The sequence below is a fragment of the Hemicordylus capensis genome, chromosome 1 (assembly GCF_027244095.1).
Source record: "Hemicordylus capensis ecotype Gifberg chromosome 1, rHemCap1.1.pri, whole genome shotgun sequence".
In the NCBI taxonomy this organism is placed as follows: Eukaryota; Metazoa; Chordata; class Lepidosauria; order Squamata; family Cordylidae; genus Hemicordylus; species Hemicordylus capensis.
The window spans coordinates 49,819,916-49,840,284 of record NC_069657.1 but is presented as its reverse complement, the minus strand read 5'-3'; the positions used below and the strand labels follow the sequence as shown (position 1 = coordinate 49,840,284).

Here is a 20,369-nt window from a genome sequence, read left to right as displayed (position 1 = left end):
TCATCAGAATTCTAGGAAGGGTGATGCTGCAGGATATGCAGTGGCATGCCTTTCTGTGAATGCATTCATGGATTGAATATAATGCCTGTTAATGTTTGGTTAGTTGGTTTCAGTATAATAGTTTTAAAAAAAAGATAGAAATTGAAATGGCCTCAAAATATTTAAACCTCATGAAATTTGTTAGCAAGGTGCTGAATATATTCCCTTTTTTAAAAAAGACTCTTTTGCAAGACAGGATATAGCATCACTGCTACATTGTTTTAAATGGAAAATAACCACTGGAAGCTGCAATCAGGAATGGAGGTGGGTTGGTAGGAAAAGCAGCTGGTGAGGTTATGTGGCTAGGAAACAGCCTGGATGGAAAGAGTTAAGCATACACATCCCTCCTATGTGCCTGATTGCAACTTCCAGTGACTGTTTTTCATTTTTAAAATTGGAGGGAATTGCATGGTGCTTCATGTAACCTGTAGTTTGGCTCTAAGAGCTTAGTGTAACTCAATATATTCTCATAAAAGCAAGGGTTATAAATTCAGGTGTAAATAAACTTACTAGCAGAATTCAAAACTGTTAATTTGATGTATCTAATTCTAGACTAAATTACACAAATAGGATCAAAATATAAATGTTACTTAAATTCAATTGAGACAGTGGTTGTCAAAGTGTATCCTACAGTGTTTGAGTTACAATAGGATTTTAGCTTTGTTGTTAGAGACTTTCACGCTGAGCCATGTAGGAATTATGTACAACCCTAGTTGGATATGGAATTGCACATGCAAACATGGGATACGCACACGTTGCTGCCTTCAAACTGAAATGTCGGTTTGAGAAGAGGGTCAGTAATTTGTTTTAGCCCCACATCCTGTCAAACAGCTGACTTGCAGGATTTCTGCATTTTTTAAAAAGAAAAGAGCAATGCAAGCAATTTTGGTTATTTCACGTCTGCTCTCTTAGATGGGAGCCAAACTTCTTTTTTAAAAAAATGTTCACAGGTGAGTTCACATGTTACACTTGGTTTTAATAATTGTAGCTGTCACTTGATAACTTAATAATGCAAGACTTCTATCATAACCTCTCTGCTACCATTTAAACTGGGCATGTGAATTCACCCTCATCCATAGAATATAATTTAAGTGGCAAAAGATTAAAACTGTATTCACATTTAACTCTTTTTTTCACTAATTTGTTTCCTTTGTATATACTAAATTCATTCTTTAACACAAATACCTAATGATCTCTGAGTACGTTACAGAAATACAATTGAAGAAAATAGCTTCTTCAGAATTATTTACAGCAATATTTGTGGAATATTGTGGGCAGAAAACAAAGAACTATACACAAAGGTGGGGCCTCATGCCTGAGACTTCTGAAACCTCCTTCTTGTCATAGCCCCAATGTCCCCCCTCCAAAAGTTGGGACATTCCAATGAACCAGATAGTTACAGTTGGAAGGGGGGAAGTGGAGAGCCACAGTGCACATGCTGAAGTGCTTGGGGGTATGTTCATGGTCCTCTTTGAATCCTGGCAAATATATTGTAGATCTGTCTTGTGGGTTACAATGACAATACCAGAATGAAAACTGTTATACCTGTTTGTATCATTGTTGCTTATAAAGAGATTCAAGAGTATGTTTACTGAGAGTTACATTGCACTGAAACAAAGTAAAGATTTTTTTCTCTCAGTTCACACTTCTGATTGAGTTTGTCTTAAGAAAATGTTTGCAATATAATGCTGTTGCAAGTTAAAATGTACAATATGTCTCTGTATCTCTCTAATCCTTCGAGCTTCTCTCTGTATATGATTTAGGGTTACATTCCGAAAAGCAAATGGGAGATGGATACTTCTGAAGCAAAACTAGGTGGGTAATCATTTCTTTAAAAAAAAAAAATCTGATGAAAGTATTTGTACAACTGTACTACTTATATCATGTTACATCAAAGGTTACTAAATCGGGTCATCTTATAGGCTGTGTCTCCCCTTTCCTCTCCTCTGAGCAAGATGGTCCTTAGGTAGCTCTGTGGTAGCAGCTGGGGGAGGAGGGGCCACCTCAGCAGAAACATTGGCAGCTGACTTTACATTTTTGAAAATACAAATATCTCTGAGCAGTGTAATATGTCCTTTCTGTCTCCTACATTTCAAAGACCGAAATAGTTGGATGCTTTGAATGGTTTATTTTTATGTGGCTTGCGTGACTTCTATCCTGGTACTCAAATAAATGAGTTATGGCTAAAAGGAAGTATTTGTGATCGTTTAATGTCCCCTGCAGAGATCCTAAGGGCAATAGAATCAATTTGTATTCTCAGTTGCTCTGTATTTTTGTTTATGGTGCATACGCACTAAACTAGGAATTACCAGTTTACACCCCTTGTTCAGCTTTATTTCTCGGTTTGATGTGGTTGGGGACAGCAAGTACCACCAATATCTCAGAACATTGTTAATGGGAAGTGGCAGCTGTTGGGATGTCAGTGATTGTTCGGTCAGTCTTTAATTGTGTTGAAACCTCAGTGTTTCTGAAAGAAAGGAGATTGGACTTCATCTTGTTTCTGTCACGTTTGTTTTCAGCAATCTTCCTTAATAGCACATCTTGTTTCCTTAGAAGTTATTGCTGTAAACAATCATTTGATTCGCCGGCCTGAATATGTTCATCCTGCTTTTGAACCTAATTATAACCAGTCAATTCACTGCTACATCTTTTCAAAATATTTAAATGTAAGTCTGAGAGAGAAAATGATTCACTTGAAAGCCCTTGCAGAAGTTGAACCTTTTTCATAGGAACAGACATTGTTCAAATGAAGGATCATTTAAGCAAGAATTACCTTTTTAGCACCCAAAAAAAGTAGCAAGAATCTAGAAGATGCAGTGCATACATAATGCTCAACAATGGGACCATTGAAACATGTATCCCAGCACTGAATCTTGAATATGGAGTCTTGGAAGCTTCGTAGCCCAGGATTCTAATAGAACATTCCATTCCCTTTCATCTACACTTAGCTTCTGGAGTTTAAGGTGTTTGAGGAATATTCAGCACCAGGATGGCTTTATTGAGCATCCTACCGAATAGCTATTGCTATACTTATTTGTGAAGACAATCCTTTGGATTGCCTTTATTTAACAGGATAACTGCATGATGTATAGTATAAACTGAAAGACAAAGTGACCCTTGGGAGTTTGAATCTAAATATTAAGTCAGGCTCACATAATCCTTTTTACATACTCTACTGGATGCAATTTGGGGACACACTTCACTGTTTCTGGAACTATTTATTTAAAAATAGCTTCTTCTCAGTTCTGGCATCTTTTCTGCTGCTGTGTTCTGTTGATGAGCTATTGAAATTTCAAAATAACACTTTGACTACCTAATACCTGAGGAGTGTCCAGGAAAAGGGCCATGCTGGAGATCTAAATTATTACTTTTAAAACGGGGCATTAAAATGGATGGTATGGGGGGGTTCGGTTCCTGGAGGGCTGGAAAATTGGCCCCGAAGGCATGAAAAAAGGCAAATAAAGTGCCCTGCCCTGCTCCGCGGGTGTCCATCTGTCCAGGAAGGACAGCTGACCTCGGAGGTCATTTCCAACCACCTAGGAACCATGGATACATGTGTTTTAACCCTTTTTTATCAGTGGAAATTAGGTCAGATGTCAATTAAACACCCCTGGATACGTGGAACCGCAAATAGTGGCACCTTGTTTAGCAAGGTCCACCTGTATAGAATTTAGATCATAGCTATGTCTTAAGATAATTACTTAATGCTATTTTGTTGTATTTTCATGATGTGAAATTATTTTCAGTAATTTAACCCACTTTTGTCAATATTTATATGTACACACAAGAACTTATTGTAACATTAAGAAACAGTTGCATATCTGTCACTGTACAATTTTTTGTGTTTCACACAATAATGGCAAAATACATAACTCAAGAATCTTTGCAAGTTCCGTCACACGGTTTGATACCCCAGTCAGCCTGGACACATTTATGAACTTCATGTATCAGATATTTCATGTGATCATTTCAACATTCTAACAGTTTCATGTGTTTTCAATTCTCTGTGATATATAAGACACTCACAGACTCAAAGTTTGTGGCAAAGATTCCGGGTGGTGTGGATATGGATGATATCAATGCAATTTGAGCAGAAATTAATATACTCAAATATGCATAAATGTAGAAAGTTCATCTGCTACGTTCTGTAGGGGTGAAACAGTAAAAGATTACATGGGAAACATCCCTCACTAACTGTGTCAGGGGATTCCCATCTGTAGCATTGCAGCAAATGGTAGAAAATGCAAATGGTGGTGCCCAAATTAATAGTTGTGTGCTACATATGACATCTCTAGGTAAGTGTTCATAGATCTGTGATTGTTGTCACCCCACACACACTGTAGTATCCTGGTTTGTTTTAATGTGATTGTTGTAAACAGACCAATAATATTAAAACATTGTATGTGAATTGAGCATGAGTCATGTCCAACAGTAATATTTTTAAAATAAGGTAGGATACTAGTTTTATTTAAAATATTATTGTGTCCCATCCAGTGTTCCCTCTAAGGCGTGAGCCTGTGTGTGCACTCACATGTTTTTTGATGTCTGCTGAGTTAATTTTAGATCCCACTTAGGTTTAATCAGGAAGGTCCCACTCTGAATGCAAATGCGTACACACTACCTTTATACTGCCGCCCAGAACAAAACTTATTCCGCACACAGATTTTAAAAATTAGAGAGAACACTGGTCCCATCATTCTATGTTTATTTCTGAGGCAGCTTGCGACATAGTTAAAAGCAATGAGTTGTCTGTTTGTTTTAAAAAATCTGTATCAGAGAAACAGCAGCAATGGCAGGGCGGAGGTAGAAAACAAATTAAAAACAGTTTTAACGATCTCTAATACCTTTAACCAGTTTTCAGATAGTATTGAAAGTGATCTAGAATGTAAACCCCATTTAAAGCCTATACAAAGACCAGTGTCTTCTAAAATCCATGAAAGAAGGCGCTAAGCTAATAGATGGAGAGCAGGAGTTCCATAAACAAGGTGCTATAACCAAGGTGGTACCCTCTCTTGCTGCCCCCAGCCTCACTTCTTGGGGTTGTGGCATTCTGAATAACATATTTGAAGATCTTAATAGTCGGACAGGTTAATATGGCAGTAAGTGGTCCTTCAGTTTCCCTCATCCCAAGTCTTTATAGGTCAAAGCCAGCACCCTGAATTGTACTTAAAAGTGAGTTTGTAGCCTGTGGAGCTGTTAAAGTATTGGTGAGTTAGTTATTTACCATTGGCATCAATTTAGTAGCTTTGCTGCAATTTTCTGAACTAATTGAAAGCTCTGAACAGTACAGGTGAAACTCTGAAAGTTAGAATATTGTGCAAAAGTCCATTAATTTCAGTAATGCAAATTAAAAGGTGAAACTGATATATGAGACAGACGCATTACATGCAAAGCGAGATAAGTCAAGCCTTAATTTGTTATAATTGTGATGATCATGGCGTACAGCTCATGAAAACCCCAAATCCACAATCCCAGAAAATTAGAATATTACATGGAACCAAGAAGACAAGGATTGAAGAATAGAATAATATCGGACCTCTGAAAAGTATAAGCATGCATATGTATTCAGTACTTGGTTTGGGCCCCTTTTGCAGCAGTTACTGCCTCAATGCAGCATGGCATGGATGCTATCAGCCTGTGGCACTGATGAGGTATTATGGAAGACCAGGATGCTTCATTAGCGGCCTTCAGCAATTCTGCATTGTTTGGTCTCATGTCTCTCATCCTTCTCTTGGCAATGCCCCATAGATTCTCTATGGGTCAGGTCAGGCGAGTTTGCTGGCCAATCAAGCACAGTACACTGTATACTTCTCAGAGGTCCGATATTGTTCTATTCTTTAATCCTTGTCTTATTGGTTCCATGTAATATTCTAATTTTCTGGGATTGTGGATTTGGGGTTTTCATGAGCTGTACACCATGATCATCACAATTATAACAAATTAAGGCTTGACTTATCTCGCTTTGCATGTAATGCGTCTGTCTCATATATCAGTTTCACCTTTTAATTTGCATTACTGAAATTAATGGACTTTTGCACGATATTCTAATTTTCCGAGTTTCACCTGTATTTAAAGGCAACTCCCCTTAAAGCACATTGCAGTTAATTCAGACTGGATTTGGCTAAGGATTTCAGACTAAAAGGATATCTTAGCATTAATCCATGAAACTGGCTCTAACAGCACCCACAAGATGTGCAGCTGACCTTTAGGGATAAGTGCAGCACTATCCAGAAGAGGTCACTTCCTTTTGTGGTTATCTTTCACCCACCTGCAAAACCTTGATCTTATCTAGATTGTGCTTCAGCTTATTGACTCTCATCCAGCCCATTACAGATTAGAAACACCAGATCAAAGCATCTGTGGCCACCTCTGAAGTAGATGGAAAGCAGACAGACAACTGTGTCATCTGCATACTGAAAACCCTTTACTTCATATCCCTGGACAACCTCTTCATGTAAAGCATCCTGGGGGACAAAATGGAACTTTGTGGAACCACACAGCACAAATGTTACAGGGCAGTATACAGCCCCCCAGCACCATCTTGTGGAGTTCATCCGTCAAATTGGAGTGCAGACACGGAAGTACAGTCCTCCTACTTCTTATCCCAGACAAGCGGTCCAAAAGGATACCATAGTCAGTGGTATTGTAAGCTGCTGACAGGCCCAGAAAGAGCCATCAGGAGTGTGACGTGGAGGGAACCACTCCGTCTCACTCCTGGCTAAAATTATCTAATGCTGACTTTTTAGAGGACATTACTTAGGCCCTGTAGCAACGTTGTTCATCTTACAAAGTAGCTCTGAAGCAAAAGTAATGTTGGATGTTGCCATTTGAGCTGGTTATCCACATATTCATTCTGTGAGTGTTCTCTGATAAGCATCTGTAAAATTCCTGTCTGTATGTGATGTTCCTGATCCATAGAAAGAAGTTCTTGAGATGTTACTTTTTTTTCTGTGGATATGAACACAGGAACAAGAACTCTTGCTATGATGCATTCTTCTGAATAATGTGTGACTGCAGTGTCCTTGCATAATCTCAAGGAAATAGTTTTTGGCTAAAAGTTTACGTGACAGCATTGTCATGGATCCATCTGATAACTTCATTTTTTAAGTAACTGCTTTCTAGCATTTTTTCCAAGTGATTTCAGTACCAAATCAAAGCAGATGGGAATATAAACTATTTCTACTTTTGCCTTCCCTTTATAGCTTTATAAAATTATGCTTGTGTGCGCTGGTTGTTATTGTTGTATGTTTCTTCAATCTTAATGTTCTTTGGTTCTTTTCTAATTAATTTTTTTGAGGTGAGCATTCATTATACTTTTCGGGATATTAAGGTGTTCACATCACATAAAGTCATATGGTGAAAAGGAGGCTTCCCCATAGGGAAGGCACCATAGCTCAGTGGCAGAGAATCTGTTTTGCATGCATAAGGGGCCAGGTTCCATTCCCATCATCACCTGGTAAAACTGGGAAAGACCCCTCTTTGAAACCTTGAACAGCTGCTTGCCAGTCAGTGTAAACCACGCTGACCTAGATGGACCAAAGGTCTGGTACAGTATAAGGTAGTTTCATATGTTTGAGGATTTAAACCAAGACCAAACAAGGAATGAGCAAAATATTATGAAAGAGTTCCCTGAACTAACAAGTACATGCTTTTCAGTACTTAGTTCTTCCTTTTCCATCTGAGTTATTGCAGAGTCTTCATATACCATTCATACACCACTTGAGGGACAGGATCACCACCCCTTACTGCAGCCCTCCTCATTCCACCCCCCAAAGCTGCTCCTGAAAGTCCATGGATGCTCTTGAGCAGAATTTGGCACAACACAAAGGGTTTACAGATGGAAAGGAAAAAGCTGCAACTCCTTTCCTCTGTGATTGAAAGTGGTTTCTGCTCATTCTTGGGGCCGCTTTGGATCTTGGCCCCAACTTGCGGGAGTTCAAATATGGCAGCCTGTCATATCTCAGATAATTTGTGTTCTTAAATATATATGTGTATTTCTCCTTTATAATTGGTGCTACTTATGAGTTTTATGTAGTGCTGCAACACTATTTAATTCAGATATAATGAACATATTTAAATAGGATTTTAAAAAATAGAATTTAGCTATAGTTTAAAACAAACATACTATTATGGGTAAATGTAATGATCCATTGATTGTATGCATGCCATCTTGTAGGCTTGAAGTTGTTCCAGTAAAAATAGTGAAGTAGATCCATAGGCTATTCTTTACTTAAATGGAAATTACTTGTACATTCCATTTGTTTTGATGTTAACCTACCTATAGCTATCAGTCTTTTGTGTGTAATATTAAGAAATAATTTAGTTCATATTTGACATGTTTTAAATGGCCATTTTCTGTCTTTGGCAAATAGACAGCAAATAGACAAATCATTTATGATTTGGAAGGTTTTTTTCCTACATATAAGGTTGATAGGGGATTTGCTCATTTGTAATATATCAATTTTTGGTAGCCATTTAGACAAACTATAACCATAAAATACAGTATTGTACACTGAAACATGGTATAATTGGAAACATTTTAAATGTTCAGACGGTCTTCTGTGCAACATCATGAACCTATAAAGTATACCCAAATAATGCAATAGGAAGTCTTTTTGAGCTGCATTTCTCAAATATTTACATATTTGACATTTGTGAATATTTCACCTATTTACACCTGCTTGCATGTTGCCAATAGAAACCTGCTTTCTAATCATAAACGTTTTTATTATTATTATTATTTTATAAACTGTTCAGAAAAAGGTAGTCATAGTGAAAAATTACTGTAACCTCAGTCCTGAACTTCATGGCAGGTAAAGGAAAGGAGGAAAATGATTAACTAAGGCAGACTGAGTTGTTGGTGTGTGTGTGTGTTTGTTTGTTTATTTATTTATTTATTTAGTGCACCACCTCAAACTTGCATATCTGGGCAGTTTACAACATCATAAACAATTTTAAAACAGAAATTAAAACCTTAAAACAATTTAAAACCACAAGTCTAATTTAAAACCACAAGTCTAATATAAAAACTTGGGCGAATAAATGTGTCTTTAGAGATTCTAAAAGTTGTCAGAGATGGAGAGGATCTTATTTCATCAGGAGGTGCATTCCAGAGTTTGGGGGCGCCAACAGAGAAGGCCCATCCCTGTGTGCCCACCAGATGAGCTGGTGGTAACTGCAGACAACCTTCTCTGGATGATCTCAGTGGGTGATGGGGCTCATAGTGAAAAAGATGCTCTCTTAAATACCCTGAGCCTAAGCTGTTTAGGGCTTTACAGGTTATAACCAGCACCTTGTATTTCGATAGAAATGTGTTGGTAGCCAGTATGGTTCTTTTAATATAGGGATAATATGGTCTCTCCAAGATGTCCCAAAACCAACCTGGCTGCCGCATTCTGTACCAACTGCGGTTTCTGGACTACTTACAAAAGCAGCCCCACATAGAGTGCACTACAGTAGTCAAGTCTGGAGGCCACCAGCATATGTGCCACTGTTCTGAGGTTGTTTATCTCAAGTAACGGATACAGCTGGCATATCAGCCAAAGCTGATAGAAAGCACCTCTGGTCACTGCCTCAACCTGAGACACCAGGGAGAGGTTTGGATCCAGAAGCACTCCCAGACTGCATACCTGTTCCTTCTGGAAAAGTGTGACCCCCGTCCAGAACTGGCAGATCAAAACTGCCTCCTGAGTTCCGACCCCACACAATAAGTATCTCTGGATTCAGTCTCATCCATCCCATCACTGCCTCCAGGCAGGTATTTAGTTAGGGAGGTTGTGCCTTCTGATGATGTTGACGTGGAGAAATGGATTTGGGTGTCATCAGCATACTGATAACACCCTGCACCAAATCTCCTAATGATCTCTCCCAGCGGTTTCATGTAGATGGTAAGAAGCACTGGAGACTGTATGGAGCCCTGGGAGACGCCATATAAAAATTCACATTTTGAAGAACAAGAGTCTCCAAGGGATACCGTCTGGAATCTGTCCAAGAGGTAGGAGCGAAACCACCGCAAAACAGTACCTCTGACTCCCAGCCCCCTCAGATACTATGGCCGATAGTATCAAAAGCTGCCAAGAGATCCAGAAGGACAAACAGAGTCAGACTCGCTCTGTCAGTTACCCATTGGAGATCATCCACAAGCTGACCAAGGCAGTCTCCACCCAATAACTCTCCCAAAAGCCAGTTTGAAATGGTTCTAGATTATCAGTTTCCTCCAAGACTGTCTGGAGCTAGGAGGCCACCACTCTCTCAATTACCTTTCCCAACCATGGAAGGTTGGAGACAGGCCTATAGTCTGTCTCCAACCTACATATAGGAGACAGACCTATAGCTTGTGTAGCTGATGTTCTGCACCACAGATGTCAGTCTGTCTCCAGGTTCAGTACTTCTGCTTATATAGCATATATTGCAAAACCAAGGTTGATGCTTCAAAAAGATGGCAATGGGTTTTCAACTTTCTCAGAATTTGTTCCACTCATGAAGACACCAAAGAATGTGCAGAATCCACTGCTTTAAAATACCAACTTGTCCTTTTGAGAATATTCCCATACATCTTGTTTGTATTGGGCATTGCATAAAATGTTTGTCCTTAACCCTAAGGCTGTATGTTTGTTCTCAGACAAACTGGATGGATTGCGAACTGGTGCTAAGAGGAAACGTGACTGGGAGGCAATTGCCAGCAGAATGGAAGATTATCTTCAACTTCCAGATGATTACGATACCCGTGCTTCTGAACCTGGAAAAAAGAGGGTAATAAATGTCACTTTGGATTTAGTGTCTTGGGAGACTCAGCCAAAATTTTTATTCTCATGAAGCAAGGCTATGTGTTTGATTCAGTTCATTTGTGAGGACATTGTGGGGCCATTTCTTTCATTCCATTGTTTGTTAGGTTTCCTTTTGTCTTACTGACAACACCTGAAAATCAAGGCTACTAGTCATGCATTTGTGGTAAAAGTGTGCTGTCAAGTCGATTTCGACTCCTGGCACCCACAGAGCCCTGTGGTTTTCTTTGATAGAATACAGGAGGGGTTTACCATTACTCCTGCACAGTATGAGATGATGCCTTTCAGCATCTTCCTATAGCACTGCTGCCCGATATAGTACCAGCGGGGATTCGAACTGGCAACCTTCTTCTTGTTAGTCAAGCATTTCCCCACTGTGCCACTTAAAGTAGATCACATGTGTGGTAAATGGGTCTAAAAGGAGAAAATAGCAAAGCTTAGTCATATACATGTAAAGCTAAAGGCAGGAGAGGCTGTTTGGTAAGAGGACAAAAGGAAATCTGTAAATTAGCTAACTTGGCAAAGAGGCACCTTTTAATGTAGTGATTCTCTTTATTTAGCAGGAGGAGAATAACTGGCCCCATCCACCGCCAGCACAGTACTTCCAGTGACTGTTGCTGGTGACTATCTTGTGTTTCTTTTTAGATTGTGAACCCTTTGGGGACAGGGATCCATCTTATCTTATTTATTATTTCTCTGTGTAAACCACTCTGAACCATTTTTGGAAGGGCGGTATAGAAATAAATAAGCAAACATGTAGATATTTGGTATATTTGCAGTATGGATTGAAGGCACACATGGTATGTCTTTTGAAGTTATCAGAATGAATATCTGTTCCATTTAGTCAGGGATCTACAACTTTAAGCTTAGTCCAATAGACAGCCATTATTTGTGGTGTCCACCAATGCCCTCTCTTCCCTCGGGTCCTTTTCTAGCACACTGGCAGTGGGCTTAGGAAAGAAGCAGGTCTTCTGTTGTTTGTACTGGGATATGGAGAGGGTAAGAAACAGAGGGAGCCCTTTCCTGCTATTCAGAACGGATTCCTGCTGTTTCTTACTTTCCCAAAAATGGCAGTGGAAATTTAGAGAAAAGATGTGTATGGTGCTGGGTGTCCTACTTGCCAAAGGACTGAGGGCACTTGCTACTGGTGAGCTAGCAAGTGAATTTGTAGATGCCTGCATTTAGTACTGTGCCATATTTTAATGAAGGTGGGGAGATTACTTCTTTCATGAAAACTTTTTTCATGAAGTTGCCAATAAGGAGGCACAAACGTTTTCAAGAAAATCCCCTACTTTCCACTCCTTTTAGACACTCTTTTGTGCATGTACCACTTTTCAACAAAAGTTCTCAAAGTGGTTTACACAATATAACAACAAGATAGTTCCCTTTCCCTAAAAGGCTCACAGTCTAAGAAGAAACACAAGGGGGACACCAGCAACAGCCGCTGGAAGGATGCTAGAAGGATACACAACACTAGAACCAGGGCTCACTCCATGAAATTGATTGCCAGGAGGTCTAGGACCAACAAACGGAAGTACTTTTTCACACAACGCGTGATCCACTTGTGGAACTCTCTGCCACAAGATGTGGTGACAGCCAACAACCTGGATGGCTTTAAGAGGGGTTTGGATGACTTCATGGAGGAGAGGTCTATCAATGGCTACTAGTCAGAGGGCTGTGGGCCACCTCCAGCCTCAAAGGCAGGATGCCTCTGAGTACCAGTTGCAGGGGAGTAATGGCAAGAGAGAGGGCACGCCCTCAACTCCTGTCTGTGGCTTCCAGCGGCATCTGGTGGGCCACTGTGCAAAACAGGATGCTGGACTAGATGGGCCTTGGGCCTGATCCAGCAGGGCTGTTCTTATGTTCTGTGCTGAGACTGAATAGGGCCACTTGCTTTCCCCCTGCAAAATACAAGAGGGTCACCACTCTGAAAGGTGCCTCTTTGCCTATTTATCAGAGACACTGTGCTAACAGTTTCTTTACCTGCTAGTACGGCACAGCAAGATTTTTACTCTGATCCAGTTCTAGTTGTAAGTTATATTTCACTGATTGCAACGTGCACAGCAATGCACATCTCTTGAAAGTAATGCAGAGCAGATGGATGGAATCCAGAAAAGGCTGTCATTCGTCCTCACTGCATTACCTCCAACAGTCCACCCTAAGTAATCCACATTCTGCTTGAAGTAATCATTTCTAGATCAGGGCAGGGGAGTGTTGTCCTTCATATCTTATCAAAGCAGAAAGCAACAAAAAACAAAAACATGGTCCTCTTCCAACTGCCTCACATGTTCATCAAAATGCAGATTCCCAATTTATATACTCCTAGCTTTGGCTTTTCTGGGTAACATGTGAAGGGAACTTGAACAGCTCCCTTAAAGTGTGAATTTCATACTTTTTAAGTTCCTAATGTGGATGGAACTCATACATCTTACCACAAAAGATGTGTGTAAATTCTCCATTCACATGTCACTCAGAGGGCAAAAGCAAAATGTGAGATTCTTCTTTTTCATCACTTGTTCTCCAAATGTGCAAAGGAGAGTTTAGAGCTTGTGTAATGGTGAAAGCACTTGTTGGAAATGGGCCATAGAAGAAAACTGGAAAATAAAATTTTAAAAGTCAGCACTTCTCTGTGCAGTAACTAATTGGGTTTTACTCTTTACAATAGTATATTGTAAAGCATATATAGACAAATGCAAGTTCTGCCTGGAAAAGTCACACTGTATTTCATTGACCCCCGCCCCGCCATGAGAAACAATCAATCTTTCCATGAAAGAGAGGTCATAATGGCGAGAATAAGCAAGAATGCTTTTGTGTCATCTTGCAGTCTTTACTTATGAGCAAAATCTTCTTCTGAATGTTCTTCTGAAAGGGGGATAAATAGAAGGATTATGCTGTGAAGTTCTGAAATTACAAGTGAAAGTGGGTAAGGGTTAAACTTTATCTACTTCTCAATTGCTGTAAGGTGCTTAGGACCTTTTGGTTTTAAGATGATCAACCAATGGAAGTTGCCATCTCTTTCTCTGCATTGTCTTAAACCATTGTTGAGTGCATCTCTATTTGGATTGGGTTGGGTTTTTTAAGTCTTGTTGCTTTTTCCTGAAGTGAGTATCATTCTGGTACTGTGTTCTTTGTAGGTGAGGTGGGCAGACCTTGAAGAAAAAAAGGATGCAGACAGAAAAAGGGCCATTGGTTTCGTGGTGGGACAAACTGATTGGGAGAAAATCACAGATGAAAGTGGTCATCTTGCTGAGAGAGCCCTCAATCGTACCAAATACATTTGATGGAACAGTCGAATTGGATTTTTATAACGTTAAGGTAAAAGTAAAATCTTCTGTGTCTTTATGTATCTGAGAATGAGCTAAAGCATGTTCAGTATTAGTGTTCTTCTCTAGGCAGTGATGGGTATAGGTTAATTGTGCATGTCTGCTTGATGCCTAATTTTCTATGTGGTATATGATGATTGGAGGAAATCGAATGCTACACTCCAAAAACTGAGTGATGAGAGTTTCCTTTTTTCAAGGAAAGTCTGACTACTTGTCAGCAGTGTGGAAATTTATCCCAGGGCCAGTTACTGACAAGTTCCCTGTAATCATTTTCTTTTCTCTGCAGGCCATTTGCTTTGATGAGAACTGAACACAGAGTGGCATGGATGATGCCATTCTCCACCTTGAGTGGTTATTTTCTTTTGAAACCTTTATTTTATTTCATTCTTTGGAGCTCTGACTGATGTTATCCAGCATCCCCAAGTTATATGGAGTCCTCTTGCATCTAAATGTGAAAGAAGATTTTGTGTTCAAATAGTAGTTTTAGCTTTTATGCTTGCAGTAGAATGGAAAGATTAGGCCAAAGACATTTCCTCTGCTGTACCTTCACAGAATGTCAGCATTAGCATTGCATTGTTGCTTTGTGGCTGTTGTTTTATACTGTACAAACTTTGTAGTTTATTGTACTAGAAAAAAACAATAAACTTTCACTCTGAACCCAGTGAATGATGTAGTCGGCCATATATGATATGGGCTGTTCTAGTTCTGTGGGAAGGAGGGAGTGTGCGTTTCCCTTTAAAATACGGGTTCTTCATCCCTTGGCAGAACATCAGAAACCCATACGGTGGGAATCTGATGAGTGACCCCCGTCAGCAGTAGTCCAGAAATCTTTCTTTGGACATTAAGAGGTCATGTTTCCTTAACCTTCTCTTCGAAGCATTTTTACTCTTTCCGAAAAATATTAAATGTATGCAATACCACCAGCAAAAACACCAGAAAGCATTCATGTATTAAAAGCAGTCTCAGCTGTCCCAGAAAGAGGGCTTTACTTCACGCCAGAGAGAAAGTAATTTGCCTTCAAGAGGATGCCTGAGCGACTTTATATACAGTGCTTTCTCTGTCTTATGACATGCACAACTTCACAAGCTTGCTAATGAACAAATAGAATTGATTGTTTTTGTCCTTTCAGATTTCGAAATGGGTGGTTTATGTTGTAAGTTATGTGGACAGATAAGGTGCCAGATTGTCTGAATGAAGCTAATGAAATCTTTGAAATTGTTGCCTTCATTTTATTTATTTTTTTAATGGGGAGCTGGGTTGAAAGCTGCTTCAGCGATTCTAGCCAGTCCTTGCAAATGATTTCTATTCATGAGCACTTGAGTACTGAGGGCATTTTTGCTAGCTTGAAGGAGAGCCACTGTTTAGTATTTAATGAATGGTTTTATTATTGTAATGCATTTGTTTACTTGACATTTTAGGACCTGATTAATTATGTATAATTTGGAAGCTGTTTCTAGAATGAATAATTGGGATATATGTAGTGCACTACTGAATGCAGTGCAGAATGTTGAAAGACTACAAAAGCTTATTCATATGTATACTTTTCCCCATTATGCAGTCTATAACTTTTTATTATTGGTAAGCTGTTTTTGGACCCGCATTTCTACCTAATAGGAGTAGTAATTACAAATAGATATTAGAAGCTTTTGTGACCTTGTGGAGGTCAGAAATTGCACTCTCGTTCTTGCTAAATAAAATGCACCATTTGATGAGAAGACTAAAGGATCCTACACTAAGCTGAGATAACTGGATCTTTCAGACAAAGATGCTCAAGGGACTCTCTTGTTTGAATTCCCAAGGGGTGATCATAATTTTATTAAAATTTACATTTTATAATGTAATTCTGTTTAGTTGATTTTTATGAAGTCTTGTATGTAAATGAATTTCTTTCAAGTATATTTGGGCTTTTTCTTTCTTTTTCTTCAAGAAAAAACAGAACGTCTTTCAGAAAAACTGCTTTGCCTAGTTAAGCAGGCAGCTGTTTATCACTAAGCAAAGTGATCTTGTGCAAAGTAAAGCAAAGATGGGAAGACTCGGGATTCTCAGTGATCTTGTACAAAAATGCAAGCTTTGAAAGTGCACTTGCCTTGTTTGTTAATTCACAAAAAAGAAGAATGGGGAAATGAAAACTGATTAAAGGACATGATTTGATGCAAAATGGCAGTGTTGGTTGGGTATAAAGATGTTTTGTGTATGCAATTTTTATGTTTAAGCCCACTGAAATCTGTCAGTGCTATGTGACATGAAACTGATTTTTCACAATTTGCATTCGTTTATTTTCAAGAAGTGTGAGCATCTTGCAAATTTGTGTGAATTAGAACTACTAGTTCACAAGAATAATGTCTCTTCCACCAGAGCTCTCATCTGCAGCATCAACATTATATTATCCTCTTCATTGCTGGGATGAGACATGTGACTGTCATGAGAATTTTGTCATTGTGGTTGCAATAAAATCTTTTCCTACCTAAGACACCTGATTTTAGGCAGATTTAAACAGTCAGTGACCAAAAACAAACATGCAGCATTGCTTGCAGCCATCATTTCATTTACACCAGGTCCTCATCTCCTATGGTACATTGTTAGCCCAGGCAGGCACTGAGCTAATGTCTGGCATGCACAGGTTAAGAGACCTGTTTTAGATGCCAGGCCAGTACTGCATGGGCAAGTTCATCTTATTTAAATTGGGCCTGAATTCTCCCTGTCTTAACACAACTGGCTATAGATAATTGTCCTGTAATTGGTGATTTGTCATGAATTTGTCACCACCATTTGATGACATTTTGCAGCAACCAAGCTTTAGACTGTACTTCGGTACATTATTTGGAACCAGTTCTGTATTCTGAGGTGGAGTCTTTGTTCTCCTGTGTTACTGTGTCCACCTCTTCTCTCCACCCCGACCTTGTCTTATGGTTGGCTAACACCACCTGTGGAAGATGCAGCAATTGTTGCTATAATGTACATTCCATTGAATCACCATTCCAAGTAAACCATAACAATCAGAAGTAGTGTGCCTATGAAGAGCAGATGCCCGTGGACAGAACAGGTGGAGTGTTGCCTTCATGTGGACTTCCTGGAAGCATCTGCCTGGCTGCTGTTGGAAACAGGATGCAGGATTAAATGGATCATTTTCTAATCCAACAGTGCTTTTCTTGCATACTTCTGTATATGTGTATAATTGCTACAGAGATTATCAAAGCAGAAGACTCCATTTACACACAGAGAACTTTTTTCAGTCTTGTATCAGATAACTTTTCATTGATTAGCCCTAAAGAATTACTATGTGGGAGGCTTGTTGTTTTTTTAAAGAAGCGGTGTATATTCTAGATTATTCCATTTAGCTGATGTTGACACCCCCATATATGGCTAAGCAACCTATCACCATATATTAGTTAGTTAGTTAGTTTAGTTAGTTAGTTTAGTTAGTTATTCGATTTCTATATATATTGGACACGGATAACTCTGAGAGAAAAGAACAAAACTGCCTAATGAATTAAGAATATAATTTCTGGAGACTTGTGGTCCACACATTCAATACCCTCAATGGAAATTAAATATTCCACATATTCCACTGACACTTAACAGACTGCATCAATTTAATGGTAATGAGAAGTCGAGACCATTTTAGAATGTGCTTCAAGTTGATGGGCTTCTTGATCATTGGACTTGGAATGAAGCTTTCCCCCCCCCCTCTTTTTTTTTGAAGAACAGAATACTTCTTGCCTCAAACTGGCCTGCTAAAATGGATAGCATGGAAAAATAGAAATGGGTGCTGTAAATCACCCTGAGCATTACTCTTCCCCTCCCAAGGTAGAGGATGAAATGCTTTGTTTCACCTCAATGTATGATATTACCATCATGTAAAGCTATTAAGAAATCTGGATTGCTTTTGCTTCTGCTCTCAAGAACTATGGTGCAAGAATATGCTGCATTTTTACAGGTGAAACTTCTATTATTCAGCTTTAAACAGACATTCTGAGAACTCTCTGAGAAGGCAGGTGAGCTATTTGCTTTGCTAAATTAAGCAAATTTGTGATCTCAGTGCTATCATGTGTTGTTGATGTTGTAATGCTGTGGAGTAGGCCACCAAAGGAACAATTTGTTATGGGGCAGCTAACAGATAAAGTTGTTGTTGTCATTGTTGTTGTTGTCCTCATCCACCCATCTGTCAGGGGTGAGAAATTTGTTTCATTTAAGAGGTGTCATGTCCCCAGGTCCTGTAGCCCCTCGGATGGGGGAGGACATGGACAATTCAGGGGACAGGTCTGAAAGAGAAGCCTCAGCTTCACCATACCCACCCTCTCCATTATAGCCAGAGGACAACCCTTTGTCTGCATACTCAGACTCTGAGGACCAGATGGCCAAGATAGAGGCTCCTCAACCCTGCTGGAGCCAGTGCCTGCAGAATAAGGCATTGCCACTTTAAATCTGGCATCTTCTGCAGAAAAGGGGCCAGAAGCAGGGTTCAAAGTGCAGGGCTATATCAAGGCTCAGTATAGCTCTGCTCTTTGCTGAAGCAACATTATTGAGAATCCTTATCCTGACCTAATCTTTCTCCTGTGTAGACCTGCTTCCCGACACTTGATCTCAGCTCGTTTGACTTTGACTACTGCGTATGCCTTGTAGACTTAATGTCCTAGGCTCTGACCATGACTTATTCAACTTTTTCTCCTGCCTGCTCCTTGTTTGACATTTTGTCTTACTTGATCTTGACTCCTGCCCATTCCTTGTAGACTGTGATTCCCCAGCTCTTGAAATCAACTTGCTGACCACAGCTACTCTTGACCTTTCACAGTTCTACCATTGTAGCCTAGCTTCCACCTGGTGACCTAGCCTCACATCTATAATTGAATCCATGCCATGAGACCAATAAGCCATTAGTTGTACTATTTGATTTTTCTTTTTCTGATGCAGTCTCTGACTTCTTGACTCAAGCAAAGCTTCCTGTATAAGAAGAGTTTTGACTGTTCTTGGCTTTATCATGGCAGGCATCAGACATTGAAAAGGCAACAAGTAATGGAAAAATGGTGCAGTTATGGATCCAGATGATATTCTTGTGGAGTGGTATAAAATTATAAAGAAGCCTCCACTTCTTTTATTTATAAACTACAGAGAATGCAAAAGGATTTGATCATCTCCAAGTACAATTTCGGAAACCACTACATAGGTGGTCCTTAAACCAGGGAAGGATGTTTTGTCCTGTCCAGACTATACGTTGATTTCTGTAATGAATATAAACACAAATTTTGGTCCTGGTTGAATATTTTGAAGGTTTTCCCATCTCCTACACCAAACCCCAATAGAGTTTGTTCCTTCCAGACAAAGGTTGGATAATTTTTGCAAGTTTACTTATGCTATCACTGAGAGAGAAAATATTGGTGATGAGCTATTAGCACATACTCTCTGGATGTGGAGATGTTTAACAGACATGATTGGAATTTTCAATACTACACATTCATTATACCCATCAGCTTGGAAATGCGTTAATATTTGTTTGGGTTTAGCTTTTCTTACACACATGGTGTTTATTTATTTTTATTTATTTAACACATTTGTATACCGCCCAAAACGCAAGTCTCTGGGTGCTCTGGTGGAAGAAGCCAGAGATTCATATTGGAGGCATAACCTCATAAATTTTTTTCATTTTATTTCAGCCAGCGTGGTGTAGTGGTTAGAGTGCTGGATTAGGACCGGGGAGACCTGAGTTCAAATCCCCATTCAGCTATGATACTGGCTGGGTGACTCTGGGCCAGTCACTTCTCTCTCAGCCTAATCTACTTCACAGGGTTGTTGTGAGGAGAAACTCAAGTATTTGGAGGAAGAGCGGGATATAAAATGTTAATAATAATAATAATAATAATAATAATAATTAATGAAGATGTAAAAATATTATGGGACTTCCGACTACAAACAGACAAACATCTGCCACACAATACACCAGATATCACTGTAGTTGAGAAGAAAGAAAAACAAGTCAAAATAATTGACATAGCAATACCAGGGGATAGCAGAATAGAAGAAAAAGAAATAGAAAAAATCACCAAATACAAAGATCTACAAATTGAAATTGAAAGGCTGTGGCAGAAGAAGACCCAAATAATCCCAGTGGTAATTGGTGCCCTGGGTGCAGTTCCAAAAGACCTTGAAGAGCACCTCAACACCATAGGGGCCACAGAAATCACCATCAGCCAATTACAAAAAGCAGCTTTACTGGGAACAGCCTATA

The 20,369-nt window shown here is 39.4% G+C and overlaps 1 protein-coding gene across 5 annotated transcripts in view; it reads left to right on the top strand.

Moving 5' to 3' along the window:
- Positions 1-14,812, top strand: part of YLPM1 (YLP motif containing 1) — a 110,923-nt gene extending 96,111 nt beyond the window's left edge. For 4 of the 5 annotated variants that reach the window (XM_053307325.1, XM_053307331.1, XM_053307308.1 and 1 more), the window contains 4 exons: positions 1,803-1,854; positions 10,661-10,791; positions 13,958-14,138; positions 14,433-14,812. In XM_053307325.1, coding sequence (XP_053163300.1) covers positions 1,803-1,854; positions 10,661-10,791; positions 13,958-14,104 — 330 coding nt within the window. In that variant the 3' untranslated portion in view covers positions 14,105-14,138; positions 14,433-14,812. Of the gene's footprint in view, positions 1-1,802; positions 1,855-10,660; positions 10,792-13,957; positions 14,139-14,432 lie in introns of those variants that run through there. The other variant, XM_053307318.1, reaches the window with a different exon arrangement.
- The last annotated feature ends 5,557 nt before the right edge of the window (positions 14,813-20,369 follow it).